Below are 17,698 nucleotides of genomic sequence, written 5' to 3' on the forward strand. Positions count from 1 at the left end.
TGTTCACTGGAAGGACAGATCCTGAAGCTGAGACTCCAATACTTTGGCCACCTCATGAGAAGAGAAGACTCCCTGGAAAAGACCCTGATGTTGGGAAAGATGGAGGGCACAAGGAGAAGGGGACGACAGAGGACGAGATGGTGGGACAGTGTTCTCGAAGCTACCAGCATGAGTTTGACCAAACTGCGGAAGGCAGTGGAAGACAGGAGTGCCTGGCGTGCTCTGGTCCAGGGGGTCACAAAGAGGTGGACACGACTAAACAACAACAACATTATTATTCTATACTATTCTAATGATTGTTGAATGTTACTTTATTTGATGTAGATTGCTTATTTTAAAGCTTTTTTATTATCACCTTTTTGTATTGCATTAGATTGTTATAAGGTGTACATTCTTTGTTTCTTCGGCATGTAAACCACCTTGAGTATTGTAAGCTAGAAAGGCAGTATACAAATTAAAAAGTGATGATGGGTGATGATTTTGGGTCCCATGATAGCATTATTGTAAGGTTGCCAGACATCCCCGTTTCCCAGGGACAGTCCCCGGATTTACAAATCAGTCCCCATACAAAATCCATTGAAGTTGAAAAGTGTCCCCAGATTCATTGGAAAACAATCTGGTAACCTTACATTATTGGCAATTGTTAACACAATAACTCAATCAGTGTTGCTCCCGGCAGCTGCTAGATCAGAATTAGCAACTCGTTGGAAAGATGCAAACCACATTGTCATACCACAAGTAATAATAAATGAATAATAATAATAATAATATTTTTATCCTGCCCATCTGACTAGCTTGCCCCAGCCACTCTGGGTGGCTTCTGACAAGTGGCTTCATAGAGTTTGGCACGCCACCTTGTACGAAAAACTGGCACGGCTGGCTCGGCTGATGTGAGGCATAACCAAAAAAGGCCAGTTTTTAGTAATCTGGCAACTTTTCATCAACTTTATAAACAAACAGCAAAGATTGCGCTGTCCTAGAGGTGATGCTTCATTCTGGAAAGGATGCATTCTTAATGTGGTAGAACTAGACGGAATTTCCCTTCTCTATCTCCTTATTTTACCTTCTCTCCTGGACTCCCAGCCAGAAAAAGTAAAGGTGCTTGCAAATAACTCTTCCCTTTGTTGATGTGACAAAAGGTTTTTATTCACGTTGTATGTTGCACATCTCTTTTATGTCTGTAAAAATTTCAGTTAAAATATTTTGAATGGAAAAAAAAGCAGCTGCCTTATCCTGCTTCAAGCTGTTGGTCCGCCCAGACTAGTATTGCTGACACTGACTGGCAGCATTCTCCAGGATTTCAGGTGCCAAGGATTGAGCCCAGAGCCTTCTGCAAGCAAAGCTGCTGCCCTGCCACTGCGCTACACAGCCCTTCCCCTAACAACAAGCTGCCCCATACAGAGCAGTTTTGTCAACACGGGCTGGCAGCTGTACTTTGGGGGGGACTGGATCCGAGCTTTCTGCAAGCAAAACAGCTGCTCGGCCCTTTCCCTAACAAGAAGCTGCTTTATACGAAGTCCACCCAGACTGGTATTGCCGACACGGATGGGCAGCAGCACTTCGGGTTTTCAGATGCTGACGAGGGAACCCGAGCCTTCTGCTGCTGCTCTGCCACTGCGCCCTTCCTTCCAACAAGGCGCTGCCTCATACAGAGCCCACCCAGGCTAGTATTACCGACACGGGCCGGCAGACACTTGAACCCGGAGCCTTGTGTAGGCAGAGAGCAGCCCTCTTTCCCTCTACGGAGCTGGCGAGCAGGGGCGCGTGGGGAGCCCTGCAACCTCTCCAACTCCTGTGCGCTCTCGGGCTGCCTCTCCGCGCTTTCTCCTCCGCCCCTGCGCGCCGTTTCCTGGCGAGGCGAAGAGCCGCCTCCGAGGGTGGGAAAGATGCGGGGCGGCGGAGCGGCGGCGGCTCCTCGGCGGCCCTCCCGCTTACACAACCCCGGCCGCCTTCCGCCGTCGAGGACCGAAACCCGGCGCTAGGAAGTTTCCCTGCGCGCCCGGGCGCTTCTAAAGCCGAGCGCGCCAGAGCGCCAACTTCTCCCTCCGACGACGACGCGCCCCGAGGAGCCTTTCGCCGCCAGAGCGCGCGGCCCGCCCGGCTCTCCCGCGGCCCCCGAGGGGCGGCTCCTCCTTCCTTCCCGGACCCGGGCTGCCTTTTACATAACCGCCCGAAAAAGGCGTCGCCACCGCCGCCCGGGCGCCTGGAGGGGGCGAGGCGAGCTCGGTCCCTTCGCCGCCGCCTTGGATCTCTCTCTCTCGACGAGGCGGACTCTCCTCGCTGCTGCTGCCGCCCCGGCGAGGGCTGTGGGCGGACGGGCGCCGGGCAGGGCGCACCATGGGCCACGGGACGATCGCCGGCTTCTCCTACAGGTAAGGGGACCCCCAACTTTCTGCCGCTCCCCCTTTTTTTCTTCCCTCGGAGCAGACCGCTCACCTAGCGCGCCTCTGCTCCGGGAAATACTTCGAGTTTGGGTTTACAGTACTTGCTTGAGGACTATCCCTCCGCCCCATAAAAAGGGCATCTTTGTGTATTTTGTTCAAAGTTGATTGCTCGGGGGCAAAACACGAGCCCGCCCCCCCAAAAAACATGGGGTTTTCCCCTGTGCTGTAGTACAAAAAAAGAGTGCTGCTGAGCATGGACAGAGTGCCGATTCCTTAGTACTGAGGAGCTGTTGGCTCAGGATATTATGGGGTGGGCAGGCTGAGGTGCCGCTTTAGCCAGCAGGCAGCACGGAAATTAGTCCTGATGGGAAAGCTGCCCCTGTTGGATTTCTGACCGCTGGGTTTAGATGTGAAGCGTGCAACTACTTTTCCCTGCTCTCCTGAATACATTGGGGAATGGCTGTGACCTGCCATCTTGCTTCCCTCAATGCTTATTATTGTTATCATTAGTTTACGGGCATTTTTTACCCCCCCCCCCAATTCACCCCAAGATTTTGGGGTGGTTACAGCAATTAGAACATTTCATTTCACTTTTAATTTGTATACCGCCTTTCTGTATTGCTATGCACAAGCAACAAAATAGACAACAAAGAACACACACCTTAGAATAAAAGTCGTAATAAAACGTAACTTTAAAGTGGGACAACTTATATTAAATGGAATACAGTGGTACCTCGGGTTACATACGCTTCAGGTTACAGACTCCGCTAACCAGAAATAGTGCTTCAGGTTAAGAACATTGCTTCAGGATAAGAACAGAAATCGTGCTCCCGCGGTGTGGCGGCAGCAGGAGGCCCCATTAACTAAAGTGGTGCTTCAAGTTAAGAACAGTTTCAGGTTAAGAACGGACCTCCGGAACGAATTAAGTACTTAACCCGAGGTACCACTGTAATAGTCAATAATCTATTGGAATATAATAGCGCACAATAAAATTAACTCTCGGAAAACATCAGCAAATGATAAACAGAAATTCACTCTTAATAATTATGAAACCATGATCTGTAAGAATAACTGCAAGTCGCAAGGCATAACCGTTTGAAGGAACTTAAAAGCCGAGAAATAAGGTGGGCGGCCAAAAGCCAGGGTCGAGAAGTGAATCTTCAGCATTCCCTGAAATGAATGCTGTACAATGAAGGTGCCAGACAGGCGCATCTCTGTGGGGAGGTAGCCCCACACTTTAGGGGCTGCCACGGGGAATGCCCTCTCCCCCTGGGCCACCCAGCAACCCTAAAATTCTGAGGGAGATGGAACTACCCAAAAGGGTGGTTTATCTTGGTACCTGAGAGGGTCTGTAGCAAGCTTACCAGATTTTTTTTCAATGAATATGGGGACACTTTTCAACTTCAATGGATTTTGTATGGGGACTGGTTTGTAAATCCGGGGACTGTCCCCGGGAAACGGGGGACGTCTGGTAACCTTAGTCCGTAGGTGGTCTTTCAGGTGTTTGGGGCCTGAGTCATTGAGGGCTTTAAACACCGATGTGAGTGCCTTGAATTGGGCCAGCAAAGAAACCGGCAATCAGTGCAGCTACTTTACAAGGAAAGTTCTATGAGATGTGAAAGCAACCCAGTCGCTGCATTTTGGACCAATTGAATGTACGATCTTGTGCGTGGGAGACATTCCCCAGACCCACACCCCTTTTAAATATATGAACCTGCCACCCCTATTATTATTTTTTAAAATAATACTTATTAATTTTCCATTTTAACAATTCAGTCAAACCACATCATATATTCCAAATTATGCATATTACTCAATAACCCAACAGACCAAATATTATGCCAAATTATAAAAAAAATTCGGGGGGACTTCCCCATGTTCTGAGGTTGGGGGGCGGGGCGGGATCTGATCGCCTCATACGTCTACTGTTTTTTATAATCATTCGCGATAGTTCCCATAAGCCATTCTGATGTTAATCCTCATTACAATGGTACCTCGGGTTACATACGCTTCAGGTTACAGACTCCGCTAACCCAGAAATATTAACTCGGGTTAGGAACTTTGCTTCAGGATGAGAAGAGAAAGTGTGCTCCGGCGGCGCAGCAGCAGCAGGAGGAGGCCCCATTAGCTAAAGTGGTGCTTCAGGGTTAAGAACAGTTTCAGGTTAAGAACGGACCTCTGGAACGAATTAAGTACTTAACCCAAGGTACCACTGTATTTTCCGCAGCCTCTGAGTTGTTCCGGCAAGCGAGATAGCTCAAAACAGTATGTTTCTGTGTGATTTTTAAGTCCGTAGGTTCGCAGCATCGCTTCACAGACTGATGTTTCTGCCAAATCCAAAATTCTTCCCACTGCATATAGACGCCCAGTCTGTTCAGTCCAGATAAAATCCGATCAGGGCATCCGTCCAATACTTTTCCCAGACCAGTTGTCATTCAGACATTAGCCTTTCCGGGGAAGGGTTTTAATTGAAAATCCAAAAGTGAAATATTGAAGACTCACCTCCCCCTGACCAGGTAATTTGATTTAACAAGCTGGTCGGTATTTGAACCTGCCACCCCTAAGTTGGGGGGGGGGTTCCTCTCTCCCTGCTGCCTGGCATGGGGTGGCCTCCATGCACCTCGATGCAAAATGTGCTGCTGCTTTCAGGGTTGCCAGTTTGGGCCAGGGAACCTCTGCCTTTTTGATTGGGCAGCTAAAATAGAACACAAAACACAGAGACACTTTTCCTCTCTTAACTTTTCCTCTCCGTGCCTGGGAAACCTTTTGTCTGCTAGATTTCTGCATGTATAAAACGTGAAAAGTTGGTAACTCTTAACCGCATGTGTGGCAGGGAGAAATCTTACAGGTGTTGATAGTTGTGAAGAACTGAGATGCGAGATGTGGTGGCGGGGAGTGACTTTTAAAAGTCAGGCTGTATAAATGGGCAGAATAAATACTGTAAATACAACTAATACATTACACATCCAATGACAGCAAAATTTCAGCCTCTCAAATGGGTGTTCCCAGTTCCTTCATGTAACCCCCCCTCCCCACTGGGGCCCTTTGGTCCTAGACACAATCATGAACACACACCCCCTCAAATCTTCCCTGCCCCACTGCCAAATAAGGTTGCAGCAACCCTTCCTCTTCAATGACTAGAAACTTGAAAAAAAACCAGAAAACCCCACAAACTACGTAAATTAAAGCTGAGAATGTCAGGCTTCTCTTTTTCTATGTGCAATGCTAATGTATGTGCTTTTGTGGAATTAGTCCACCCATTAGTTTGCATTTGACCCTTCTCTGAAAAACAGAAACAAAAAATGGGCTTTAGTTGTCAGTCATTTCCTGTGTCTCCCCTTCAATCCACTGAGAGATTCTTGAAAGTCTGTGTTCTGAGTGTATGTGGAAAAAAGAAGAATTGGTTGGTGTGATCCTTCGGCCTTTGCTAGGCTGCCCTGGTGCAAAAGATGACCAGTGGCCTTGCTATGCCTTTCAGGGCTGCAGGACAAAGAATGAATTTATCTCCCCACCCCCCACAATAAGCTGCATGTACTGAAATTTTCTAGCCACAGGTGGGCAAATCCGTCATTTTTTATTTCCAACCGTTCTTTTTTTGTTGTTGTTGCTGCGATTTTTCTCTTTAGAAGTTGCCTTGAAAATTCCCCAACCGTTTATTGTGAATTGTAATAACCAGCATTTTAAAATATAATTTCGCCCCGCCTAGCATAATGCATTTTGGTGTTATTTCATTGCTATGGACGGTGTTAGGCAATCTTCCCCTTAGTATATATAAATTTGGCCAGAGAACTGGACCACAAAATTCCGAGAAGTGCAGATTTTGAAGGATGGCTGTGTTTTCTGGTTCAGGGTGATCCAAATTCCTCCCCCATTATCACTATTCCTCTTACACCCAATTGCTACTCTTGTTAAGGCTCTTTTAAGTCACCTTGTAACCCTCTCCAACCCAACAAACACAATGTGCTTTAACTGTATTATACAGGGGTCAGCAAACTTTTTCAGCCGTGGGCTTGTCCACCGTTCCTCAGACCGGACTATATTTTGAAGAAAAAAATGAACGAAATCCTATACCCCACAAATAACTCAGAGATGCATTTTCAATAAACGCACACATTCTAGTCATGTAAAAACACCAGGCAGGCCCCACAAATAACCCAGAGATGCGTTTTAAATAAAAGCACACATTCTACTCATGTAAAAACACGCTGATTTCCGGACCGTCCGCAGACCGGATTGAGTAGGCGATTGGGCCGGATCCGGCCCCTGGGCCTTAGTTTGCCTACCCATGCTTTAGATCTAAGAGGCAACGATATGCAAGGCCCGTTTAGGGGGCAGAGGATGCCCTCTGCTTTGGAGAATAGTCTGCTAGTTGAGAGCCGATGAGCCCCATCATTATATATATTTAGGTGTCTGTCAGAAACCAGATTAATTAAGATTAAGGGTTTGGTGGTTATTTTGCTGAAATGATGTATCTTCCGCAGGTATGTAAACACCCACCCACCCCCAGGTTTAGCTAGTTTTTTTGTTTTCCGGATCACTTGCTAGAATCTGTAGCTCCTTAGGACAATCCTAGTGGCTGTGAAGAAAGAGAAGAATTTAATCAGAACGTGGAACCATACTCTTGGTGGTCCATGAATCTGTGGTAGTGTATCTGTGGTAGTAGTATCAGTCACAAAACTGTTCATTTAACCTCTTCATTCTCAGATCTTTGGCCACATTGACTCATCTCGCTCTGTTCCTGCCATTGATATTTGGAAGCACCTGGGGGGCAGGGACTTTTTCTTTTAATTGGCAATTAATTTAGGGCCCAAGATATAGGGAGTGTTGTTCGTTTCCGCCCCACGCACCCACCCTATCAAGAACCCTGTGAGGCGGGTTAGGGCTGGAAGGCAATTTTCTGGGCCATTGTGGGGGAGTAGGGATTTGAACCTGGACCCTTGTGGTCCTAGACCAGGGGTCTGCAACCCGCGGCTCCGGAGCCGCATGTGGCTCTTTTACATCTTTGCTGCGGCTCCAGGGCGGATACTAGCGAGCGGAGGAGGCGCATTGTGCGCCCCGACACTCCTCACTGTGGCAGGCGCTGTACTGGCTGTGACGTCGCATGGGGGCGGTGCGTACGTTAGTCACGCACTGTCCCGACGTCACCTTCCCGCCTGCTGTCAGATTGTGGCTCCGGAGATATATTTGTTTGAAATGTCGAAATGGTTTTGCGGCTCCCAGTTGTTGTTTTTTCTTCGGAAACGGGTCCAAGTGGCTCTTTTTGTCTTAAAGGTTGCAGACCCCTGTCCTAGACTAACACCCTAACCACTTAACACCAGCTTTGGCCATGCTCTGTGAGAAAATACACTTCTGAATAAGCAAATAGTGGAGCTGAAGGTTCATTAGACCACTGAAGTTAGGATTTCTGCCCCATGTTGGAGCATTTATCCTCCAACCCACAATATTCATCTTGAGATGACACCACCTGTACAGGTGACTGGCCTCTACAGGTGCCAAGGGATTGCAGCAACCTGAGGCCAGGATTAGCTGTCAAGGAAACTGGAGAAGAGGCCTTGAATGCTCCTACAGAGGGAGGGAAGTGCGAGGGTGCAGGAAGGGAGAAAAGAGGAATGATTTGAAGCAGTCTGACATGCTATCCTGGCTGGGACTGATGGGAGCAGTTGTCCAAACCAACTGGCCCCCCGCCTGGTCCCAGAAAGCAGCGTCTCATTATAGAGCAAGAAGTGTAAGGAGGTGTGCGTGAATCTGAATTTATGATATGGTTTGTAGGACATGGCATAAGATTGAAATAACTCTAAATACGACATGAGACCCTCCAAAGATGAGCTTTGGTGACTATGGAACCAGCCAGATTCCAGCCCCCTGCTGAAAGGAATTCAGGAATAGCCACACACATCTGATTTAAGGATTAACACATGCAAATTTAGCTGTCAAGCAAATGCAGTCGTACCTTGGATCCCGAACGCCTTGGTACTCGGACACAGTTCTGGATTTACGTATAAGCTAAACAAGCTATAGCTTAGGGGCCCACTCTCTTGGGGGCCCCAAAAAAAGTTAAAGGGGAAAAACCTGCATGTATATTTCCAAAATATACAATAAAAAACAAATAAAATAAAACCTACATACAGCAACAGTGGCAAATGGCTTTAGATACCTATTAGGTCCATAAATTACCATATAGCATACATTCAACACAAAAAGGGGACGCGGGTGGCACTGTGGGTTAAACCACAGAGCCTAGGACTTGCCAATCAGGAGGTCGGCGGTTCGAATCCCCGCCACGGGGTGAGCTCCCGTTGCTCGGTCCCTGCTCCTGCCAACCTAGAAGTTCGAAATCACACCAGTGCAAGTAGATAAATAGGTAGGAACTTCCCGCAGCCAATCAGAAGCTGCGCTTTGGTTTCCAAACATTTTGGAATTCGAACGGACTTCCGGAACGGATTCCATTCGACTCTCTAGGTACGACTGTACTCAGCTCCTCATCCATCCACACGATGGTAAGGTGATGTAAAGGATGTCAAACAAAGACGCCTAGTTTCAGGTAATCGCTCACTATCAGCCATTCTTCACTAAGATGGGCAAGGTGAGAACCAGGCCGGGAAATTCCAGAAGTATCTATGGAAATCATAGAAATTTCACAATTCGCTCCCCTCTCCACTGGCATGCCTTGGCAAAAAGGGTATTAAAAAATAAATAGATGCAAATATTAATTGGGCTCTCCTAGCTCCAACAGGACAGAACTTATTCAGTGCTCCTCTGGTTTGCTTTAAGGACAGGTATACTTTCTTTTCTCCTCCTCATAGTGTGGGTTTATAGCAAAATTGTCATGTCCATTCTTCTGTAGGCTTTTAGACTAGTTAGGGAATCTTTCACTCCTTAATCAAGGTGTGTTAGATATTGTTATATGCAACCTGCTTAGACTGTAGCTTTGCTGTCTAAAGCAGCATTTTTATATATTCTGTCCCTCCTATTTTTTGTAATAAACCAAGCCTTTTTTGTTTCCTTGTGTGAGAGCTTCTTGTGGGCATAAGATTGTTGACATACACACCCATAAACAAGCACACATCATAACGCCAGCAAAAGATCTTAAATCTCTCAGCAGTGTGCATATGAATATACACCTGAGTGCTGGCTGCGTACCTGGGAGTCCAGGTACACACCTGTAACAACAATGTCTCTTGGGCTAAGCTGGCCCCTACCATTAAGCCGAGTGAGGCAGCTGCCTCGGGTAGCTGATTTGGGGTTTTCCCAAAGGACAGCAAATTATTAGTTAGCCGATCTATTACCAGCTGGGGCTGGTGGGAGCTGTGGTCAATAGACCCACCCCCTCCTCAATCATATTAGCCTCATTTCCTTGTAAAGCACAGCAGGAATGTTGGTGGGTGTGAAACAGCCATCGCAACTCATAGCTACAGACAGCCTTACCCTCTGTGAATTGTGGAATATATCAAGTGAATTGTCTCATCCTCCTGTTTTCTGCCTGCTGGAAAAGTCACTGTGGGCAAAGCGGGTCAGGATGGGACCGGGTGTGCCTCCCTCTGGGATTATGCATTCCAGATCATTGGTAATTGGTTTCAAACTTCATATGTGGGTGGGGATTGTAGTGCATAAATGCAAATATATATATATATATATATATAAGTGGGGTGGGACAATGCTAGAACTCATTTAACTTGTACTCGTTGCTAGTTCATTTATGGCTCAACACTTTTAAACTTAAAAAAAGAAGTTTTTATTATTATTGACTAGGTTTGTGGGTAAGAAGAGCAGTCTTTGGATAATCTCTGCAGTTGGGTTTGTGATTTTGGTGCCTTCCCCTTCCAGCACACTTTCCCCCCTCATTCTGGTCATATGAGAGCAGGGCGGACTGGGTTTCTCAAAGGCTTATTTGTCTGGAATGTCCTCAGTGGGTTGCAGGTTAAAATGAAAGATCGTCTCCCTTTTCTCCGCCCATCCCCCTGGGAGCTGATGGCATATCTGGATAACATCCAGGAGGATCATCTGTGAGGGATTTGCCTCGGCCTTTTTGAAGTTTCAGAGCCTCTTGTTGTGACTTGCTGGTATCATATGCCGGGAAGATTAAGGATGGATACAGAGGGCTGTGGCTCGCAATTCTGGAGGACTGTAAGAAGTCCAGAGCCAGGGTTCCTGTGTCCAAGTCTGACATGCTAACCATGACAGCTAAATGGAACCTCCATAGCCCAAGGCAATGTACCTCTGACTATCAAATGCTGAGAAGAAACAGCAAGGGGAGGGATTTGGAAGGCTGCTTAGTTCTACCAAAATTAATAGGCCAATGTTTAAAGTATTAAAAACTTTGTAGAATGCCTGCAGATTGAGAGGCTGGAAACAGGCATACTTCACCAATCAACAGTGGTATTGTCTGTTCTCCAAATTCAATACAAATACAGTCGTACCTTGGAAGTCGAACGGAATCCTCCTGCAGCCAATCAGAAGCCCCGTCGGAAATTCGGCTTCAAAAAAATAGTTCACAAACTGGAACAGTTACTTCCAGGTTTGCGGCGTTCCGGAGCCAAAACGTTTGAGAACTAAGATGTTTGAAAACCAAGGTAGGACTGTAATGACGAATTTTTGTTAGTAGTGAGGGGCCTTTTATGAAAAGGTGTGTGTGCATGAACATACGCACACTTTGCACTTTGGAGAAAACTTTCCGTGTCCTGTCGTGAACTTCCACAATACACCTTTCCCTACTTTTCCTTGCAGGGTCAGCATTTATTTTTACAACCTGTTGGCTGAAAGCCAGCTAAGTGTGCGAGCGACAGACTCCTGGATGTGGTTGTTTGCAGTGCCCAGATTGGCTGCATTCTGGGGACGGGTTGGTGTTTCTCAGAAGTTTGTTGGCGGTTCTCCGAGTAGATCAGGAACGGTGGGCATCTTGTGTTTCAAGTTTTGTGCTCAGCCAGAGGTTGGGTTGGGGAGCTGGCGCACACAGAGCGATGGCAACACATAGCAGGCCTGGCCAGTGTGCGCTTTGTGGCTTCCCATCACCATCCACAATGCCAAGGTGCTCTGTGGCAGGCCTGTCTCTGTGGAAAGGGTTCCCTCAGCGTGGAAACAAGGGGTTAGTACAGGCAAGCAGCCAATTTATTTCCTTCTGTACACTCCTGTTCGGTTCTCTTTTCTGGTTCTGCTCGTCGTCGTCCTTTCCCTCTCATCTTTCTTCTGCCATTGCTCTTTCAGAATCTTTTTCTCTCCCAAAGATTGTTGCGGTGAGCAGATGCAATCCATTCTAGGTCAGACCTCACGATCCTATTGCGGCTTGAACATCTCCCACTGAAGACTAGTGAGCTATTGAATATCTGCCTATATACATTAAAATGTAATGCTGTCATCACACAGCCCCCATGGGGCAAGAAGGGGAGGCTCTAGGGGAGCTTAATGGGGGGGGGATAGAAGGGTAGTTGGGGAGGGGAGCAGGCAGCCCTACAGCTGTACAGTGTGTGTGTCTTTTGTATATATGTTTGCTGCTTCATGTTGCCCCTGTGTGCCAAGGGAGGGGTTCTCATTGAGAACCCAGCTGCCCCAGAACTTCAGACCTCCCTGCTCTTCAGGAGCATGAAATATGCTTCCCCCTGCCTCCATCTGAGCAACGCGTCAACTTCCCCAGTCTAAAAAGAGGAGAAGTTGGGAGTGGACTTCCTCCTATAGTGCTCGCTAGAAAAAGCCATTGTGTGTTTTTTTTATTTTATTCGGCTGGCAGAAGGGGGAATCTTTCAAACGGTTCTATTTCGGTGCTGCGCGGCTGCCGTTGCCGCACGCCAACGCTGCCCTTCCTAGTGCCTGACTGGGAACTCTGCGCTCACAAGTGGGGGGGGGGCTCCACTTTTGCACCAGGAGCTTTCCTTCCCAAATGGGTGGGCCTCCCCCTCCGGCCAGCAAGTCCACAGGTGCCAGTCTGCCACCTGCAAGGTAACGGTGCCCATCTTGTGTCGATTTGGGGCGGGGTCCTTCCTTTACTTTCTCTGCTGCGCTGGAGTGCGGGGGAAGCCCCTTCCCGAAAGTGCGCTTGCTGTTTTGCAACTTTTGGCTGTGTCACTAAGGGGGGTGGGGTTTCCACCGCCGGGTGGGCTATTTTCAGTGTGCACGAGTGTGTTGTTACGACAATCCTGGCTTTAAAATAGGAGTTTCCACAGTGCTGCCATATCTAGGTGCGCTGATACGTCGTTGTCCGATGGGAAGCAAAACCCAAATATGGCACCTCTCCTTTGGAAGAGGGAGGACCAATTGTTGTTGTTTTGCAGGGCAAGGGGTATTGTGGTGCTTGGGGGTTCCTCCTGTTTAACTACGACCGCTGGATCCCACCTACCCATGCTCTCTCCCCTACCCCCACCCGTTTCCCAGTGACCACTGGAAGGCAAAGCACGAGGCCTGGTGTGTGGAAGCGAGAGCAGTTGCTGAGTCATCCACAGGCTGGTCTCGCTGATAGACCCAGCAGGCGGGGGCCCGGCTGGGGGGCAAGGAGCTCTGGCGCCCGACCAGCAGCCGAGCACGTTTGCGTGCCTTTCTGGGTTCCGGATCCGGAGCGGATTGGAGGCTTCTGGCGTTGGCTTCCAAGTTCTGCCGGCTCTTCTGGGCCAGGTGGCTCGCCCTACCTGGGGTTCGGCCACCCAGAAGCGTGGTGGCGTGGTATCTGTGGGGGTCCTCCCAGCCACGTGGTGCCCCTGCTTCTTCCTTGCGCTCGTTCTGACCAAGGGCATGTGAAGTTTCTGCACCACCAGCAGCGTAAGAAAGGATCCTCCTCGTCCTGCTATCTCCTTCGCTCCAGCTCCCGGCCTGCTGCAGCTAACTCTCTCCTCGCTTTGCCCATTATCGAGACCCCTGCTTCTCAGATCGCTGCCTGCTATGTCTTCCTGTCCCACACTCTGACCCCGGGGATGTCTTGCCACTCAGGCCTGCCCTTGACACATGCCAGACCCCGGCGGCTTTCCTCTTCCCGGGCGAGCTCCCAAAATGTCGCACGGCTCAGCGTTTTGTGACTGGCCCTTTCCCCCTCGGAAAGTTCCCAGCCGATCTGAAATCGCAACCCATGCAGCCGCTGGGTGCTCCGTGCAGCAGCCCATTGCGAGCGTGTGATTGTTAAAGCAAGCTTGCAATCTGGGCGGGCTGTGAATCAGAAGCGGGGAACCTTTTTCAGCCTCCTGGGGAAAGTGGGGGTGCCAGGGGGGCCCCGTCTGGCAGTGGTTGATGGAGCTAGATTCAGAAGTTGGCATAGCTACTTCTGCAGTGGGCAGAACGCTGCCGTTTACAAGACTTGGATTGTGATCGTTATTATTTAAAGGACGCTCTCTCTGCCAGCAAACTTTCCTCGAGAGGCGTTCCCGTCAGTTTGCCTTTAAATTGCAAGCATGGGTTTTCTCGAGGAAGTCGCGAGCCTGCCCATGTGCTGCTGACTGGGGCGGGCAACGAACGCGCTTCCTGCTTGGAGTGGCGTGCGCTGCAACGATAAAAACACTTTTGCAGGATGAGGAGAGGGGCTTGCTGGGAGGGCTGCGAAATCCCATACCTTTGTGTAGAGACAGGCCTTTGAGAGAGCGCTGGACTTCCTTGCACAAACCTGAGAGGCTTGGGCCAGGGCCGGCCCTACCATTAGGTAGAGACGAGGTTGCCTGCCTCAGGCAGCAGGTGCTTAGAGGCTGTGAATGAGGCGCTGGAGGGACAGAGGGGTGCTTATATGTCTCACAGCATGCCTGCCCCCCGCTAAGCTAGCCGGGTACCCTCAGGTGCACTGTAGTGCAGGATATCATCCCATTGCAAAGTGTGGAACTAAGACCACACTCACAGCATTCATTCAAAGCACTATGATACCACGGTAAACAGTCACGGTTCCAGTTTCAGAGACTCATCCCAGCCAGGTACAAGCCCTCAAGGAGAATGCAAACCAGGACTGCAAGCAGGTGTTGCTTGGGAGAGTGTCTTGCCTGGAGAAAAGTCCTGAGGGTCAGATCCAGAGGCTTGCAGGGCCACCTGTGTGGAAGGTTCCCCACCCCTCCTGTATGGGTGGTGGAGCAGATACTTGAAAACGTAGCATGTCTATTCCTTTTCCTTGGAAGAATCTGGTCTGTGTGCAAAACGGGAGTGGGGGGGGTGGTCCGGGGGCTGCTCTGGGAGACAGATGTGGAGTCTGATAGCCAGGAACAACCTTCTCCTATAGATGGTCAGGGATCTATACAGTGGTACCTCAGGTTACATGCGCTTCAGGTTACAGACTCCGCTAACCCAGAAATAGTGCTTCAGGTTAAGAACTTTGCTTCAGGATAAGAACAGAAATTGTGCTCCGGCGGCGCAGCAGCAGCAGGAGGCCCCACTAGCTAAAGTGGTGCTTCAGGTTAAGAACAGTTTCAGGTTAAGAACGGACCTCCAGAATAAATTAAGTACTTAACCAAAGGTACCACTGTATTGCAGTTTTTAAGGCTATACATTTACAACCACATGCATTTATTGCATTTTAATATTGCTGTGTTGTCTCTTCTCTAACCCTCTCCTCATAACAACCTTGCGAGGTAAGTCAAGCTGAGCCATAGCAACTGAAGGTTGCCCTTGAGCTGACCTTGGAACCTGAATCTCTCCAAATCCTAACCAGACAGCCTTTCCACTCAGTTTTACTAACTAAATAAGAGGTTTTGGGTTTAAAATGTCCTTGAAAGGCAATGCAGGGATGTTCTTCTTGGGGGACGCAAGATCCCAACCAGCTCACTTTTGGTAAACCACTTTGAGTATCCTTTCTTCTTCTTTTTGCAATCAGACAGTGTGTAAATCTTACGAAATAAATGAAATAAATGGAAACTCTCCTGAGGGGAAATCTCTTGAAATTGACCCGTATACAGTGGTACCTTGGGTTACATATGCTTCAGGTTATAGACGCTTCAGGTTGCAGACTCCGCTAACGCAGAAATAGTACCTCAGGTTAAGAACTTTGCTTCAGGATGAGAACAGAAATCACGCAGCAGTGGCGGGAGGCCCCATTTGCTGAGGTGGTGTCTCAGGTTAAGAACAGTTTCAGGTTAAGAACGGACCTTCGGGACGAATTAAGTACGTAACCAGAGGTACCACTGTAGTCAGAACTGGCAGTGTCTATGAATTCAAGTCCATTGTTGCTCCTGTGGCATTATTACTCTTATTACTACTTTTGCCATTCATTCCTATTGCGGTTGTGTTCTCGTTTTTCCGCAGTGCCCCCCAATGTTTCCGGCCCCTGTGATGAACGGGCTCCCTGCCCCGCCAGGCGACCCCGCGCACCCCGGCGGCTGGAATGAGTTTTGCGAACACCATGCCATCTCCACCGCCAGAGAGCTGGCCCGCAAGTACCTCCTGTTTGTCAGCGAGAACCCCCAGCACGAAGTCTTGGCGGCCGAGAATTTCTCCCTCCAGTTCGCCGACCTTTTCCAGCAGTACTTCCGCAACGAGGTGAAGGATGGCTTTGCCATGAACCGGTTCCGCATTCTCCCCTTCAGCAGGGTGCGGGATTACCGGGAGACTGGCCGGAAGCAGCCGGGGGGCTCCCTCGGGGGGGTCGTGGCCAAAGCCGAAGTGGAGCTGGCTGACCAGGCCGCCAGGGGCCCGGAGGCCCACCCCCGAGGCCTGACCAAGGCCTGGAGCTCGGAGGACCTTGCAGGAACGGCTTCCCCCTTGGCCGCGAGGAGACCCTTTTCCCTGGACCGCCTGAGGAGGAGCTGGCGCAGCTTTTTTCGCAGGAGGTCCTTGGAGCCGGCCCCTGGAGGAGGGGAGATATTGGACTCCGTTTCGAAGCCTGGCCTTGCCCGGAAGTTCTTCCCGTGGGCCCTTTCGCAAGACCCCTCTTCTCAGATTCAGAAAGAGGGCAGTCTGAAATACTGGATGGTGACCGAGGCTACGATGGACAGCGGGGCTTGCTGGCAGAGGTGTCGGCTGGTTTTGCGGAGAGCGGGGGCTTTGGACAACGACGATTACATCCTGGAGGTGTTTGATCCCCCCAAGGTGAGTGAAGGGAGCCGCTCCCAGACGCCTCTCTCTCTGTCTCAATGGCTTGTTGCGGTTTTGGTTGCCTTGGGGAAGCTGCTTGCTCTTCTGAAGCACAACTGTGCCTTGTTTCCAGTAAGCAGAATTTGTCTCTTCCTTCATTTTCATTCATCCTCGTGGCAAGAACCACTGAGGTGGGTCGTTTTGCCCAGAGGCTTTGTCTGTTTCCTACGGCGCACAATTATATTTCCAGAGTCCTACTGCTAGTAGAGGGCAAGGGCTTGCTTTACATTAGGCATAAACTCCAGCCCTCCAGATGTTTGGGACTACAATTCCCATCATCCCTGACCACTGGTCCTGTTAGCTAGGGATGATGGGATTTGTAGTCCCAGACATCTGGAGGGCCGGAGTTTGCCTATGCCTGCTTTAGATGACTCTGTGCTTAGAGAAATTCACAGGGAAGGAGCAGCTTATCAAGAGCCGGGCCATTGTCACGGCTTGGCATGGGGGGAGGTATCTGTCCAAATGGTTTGTTGTCGTGCTGGCACTTTGCGTGTGGGAAAGGAGACCCATTTTTGTGTGTGTGTGAATCTTCTACTAGAATGGTGTTGTTGTTGTTTACGTTTTCTAGACCGGTGAGAAGGACCTGGTTAAACGGTGCTTGCCCTAGTGAAAGTAGTGATCATCGTTTTCCCAAGGGAGGTGGGTTTACTGAAAGTGAAACTGAGCTGGGGATGTTGGTGGGGAGATGTTTTGTGTCTAGGTCTAAGCTTAGATGTGGGGTAGACATCGCCTCCCCCACCAGGCCCTTTTTCAGTTGTGCATTCATGGTGGTTTTGAGGCTACACAATGCAATCCCACTTTCGGTGCAGTTTTGCAACTGCAAGAAAGTTAGGGGGTGCTTTGATTTTAATTGGCATGTGTCTCGCCAAACCAAAAATGATCAAGGGTGGTGGTGTGACTCCCCTATAAAGAAAGGTCGCAGACCTGGAGACGTTTTGGTTTCGAGAAAAGGAAAGTAAGAGCCGCCATTACAGAGGTTTGTGGAGAAAATGGGCCGAGGAGAGTTTTCATCCTGTCGTAACACAGGAATTTGTTGACATCCGGTGATGCCGAACGTTGGAGGAGCCAAATAAAAGGAATTTGTTATTTACACAGCCCACAGTTGTTGTTGTTGTTGTTTATAAATGTTTTTATTTATTTTCAAAATTGCAAAAAAGCATAAAGATCAACATAATGTAATATTTGGCTTGGCAAACATACAATCCGGGCAATGCATGCTAGAATCAGAGTCCATCAGCTTATTCCAAAAGCTCTCCCACATCCTTCCATGTGTGTTTGGTGGTTTTCTTCCATGA

At 49.1% G+C, this 17,698-nt stretch overlaps 1 protein-coding gene across 3 annotated transcripts in view; it reads left to right on the forward strand.

Annotated features, from left to right (window-relative positions):
* Nucleotides 1–1,147: 1,147 nt before the first annotated feature.
* Nucleotides 1,148–17,698, forward strand: part of SH2B3 (SH2B adaptor protein 3) — a 70,456-nt gene continuing 53,905 nt past the window's right edge. The window contains exons 1-2 of one of the 3 annotated variants that reach the window (XM_083514274.1): nt 1,148–2,372; nt 15,576–16,358. In XM_083514274.1, coding sequence (XP_083370400.1) covers nt 15,585–16,358 — 774 coding nt within the window. In that variant the 5' untranslated portion in view covers nt 1,148–2,372; nt 15,576–15,584. Of the gene's footprint in view, nt 2,373–12,085; nt 12,315–12,790; nt 13,128–15,575; nt 16,359–17,698 lie in introns of those variants that run through there. The other 2 variants (XM_083514275.1, XM_083514276.1) reach the window with 2 other exon arrangements.

The sequence above is a fragment of the Podarcis liolepis genome, assembly GCF_965112155.1.
Source record: "Podarcis liolepis genome assembly, chromosome: 7".
NCBI classification, from domain to species: domain Eukaryota; kingdom Metazoa; phylum Chordata; class Lepidosauria; order Squamata; family Lacertidae; genus Podarcis; species Podarcis liolepis.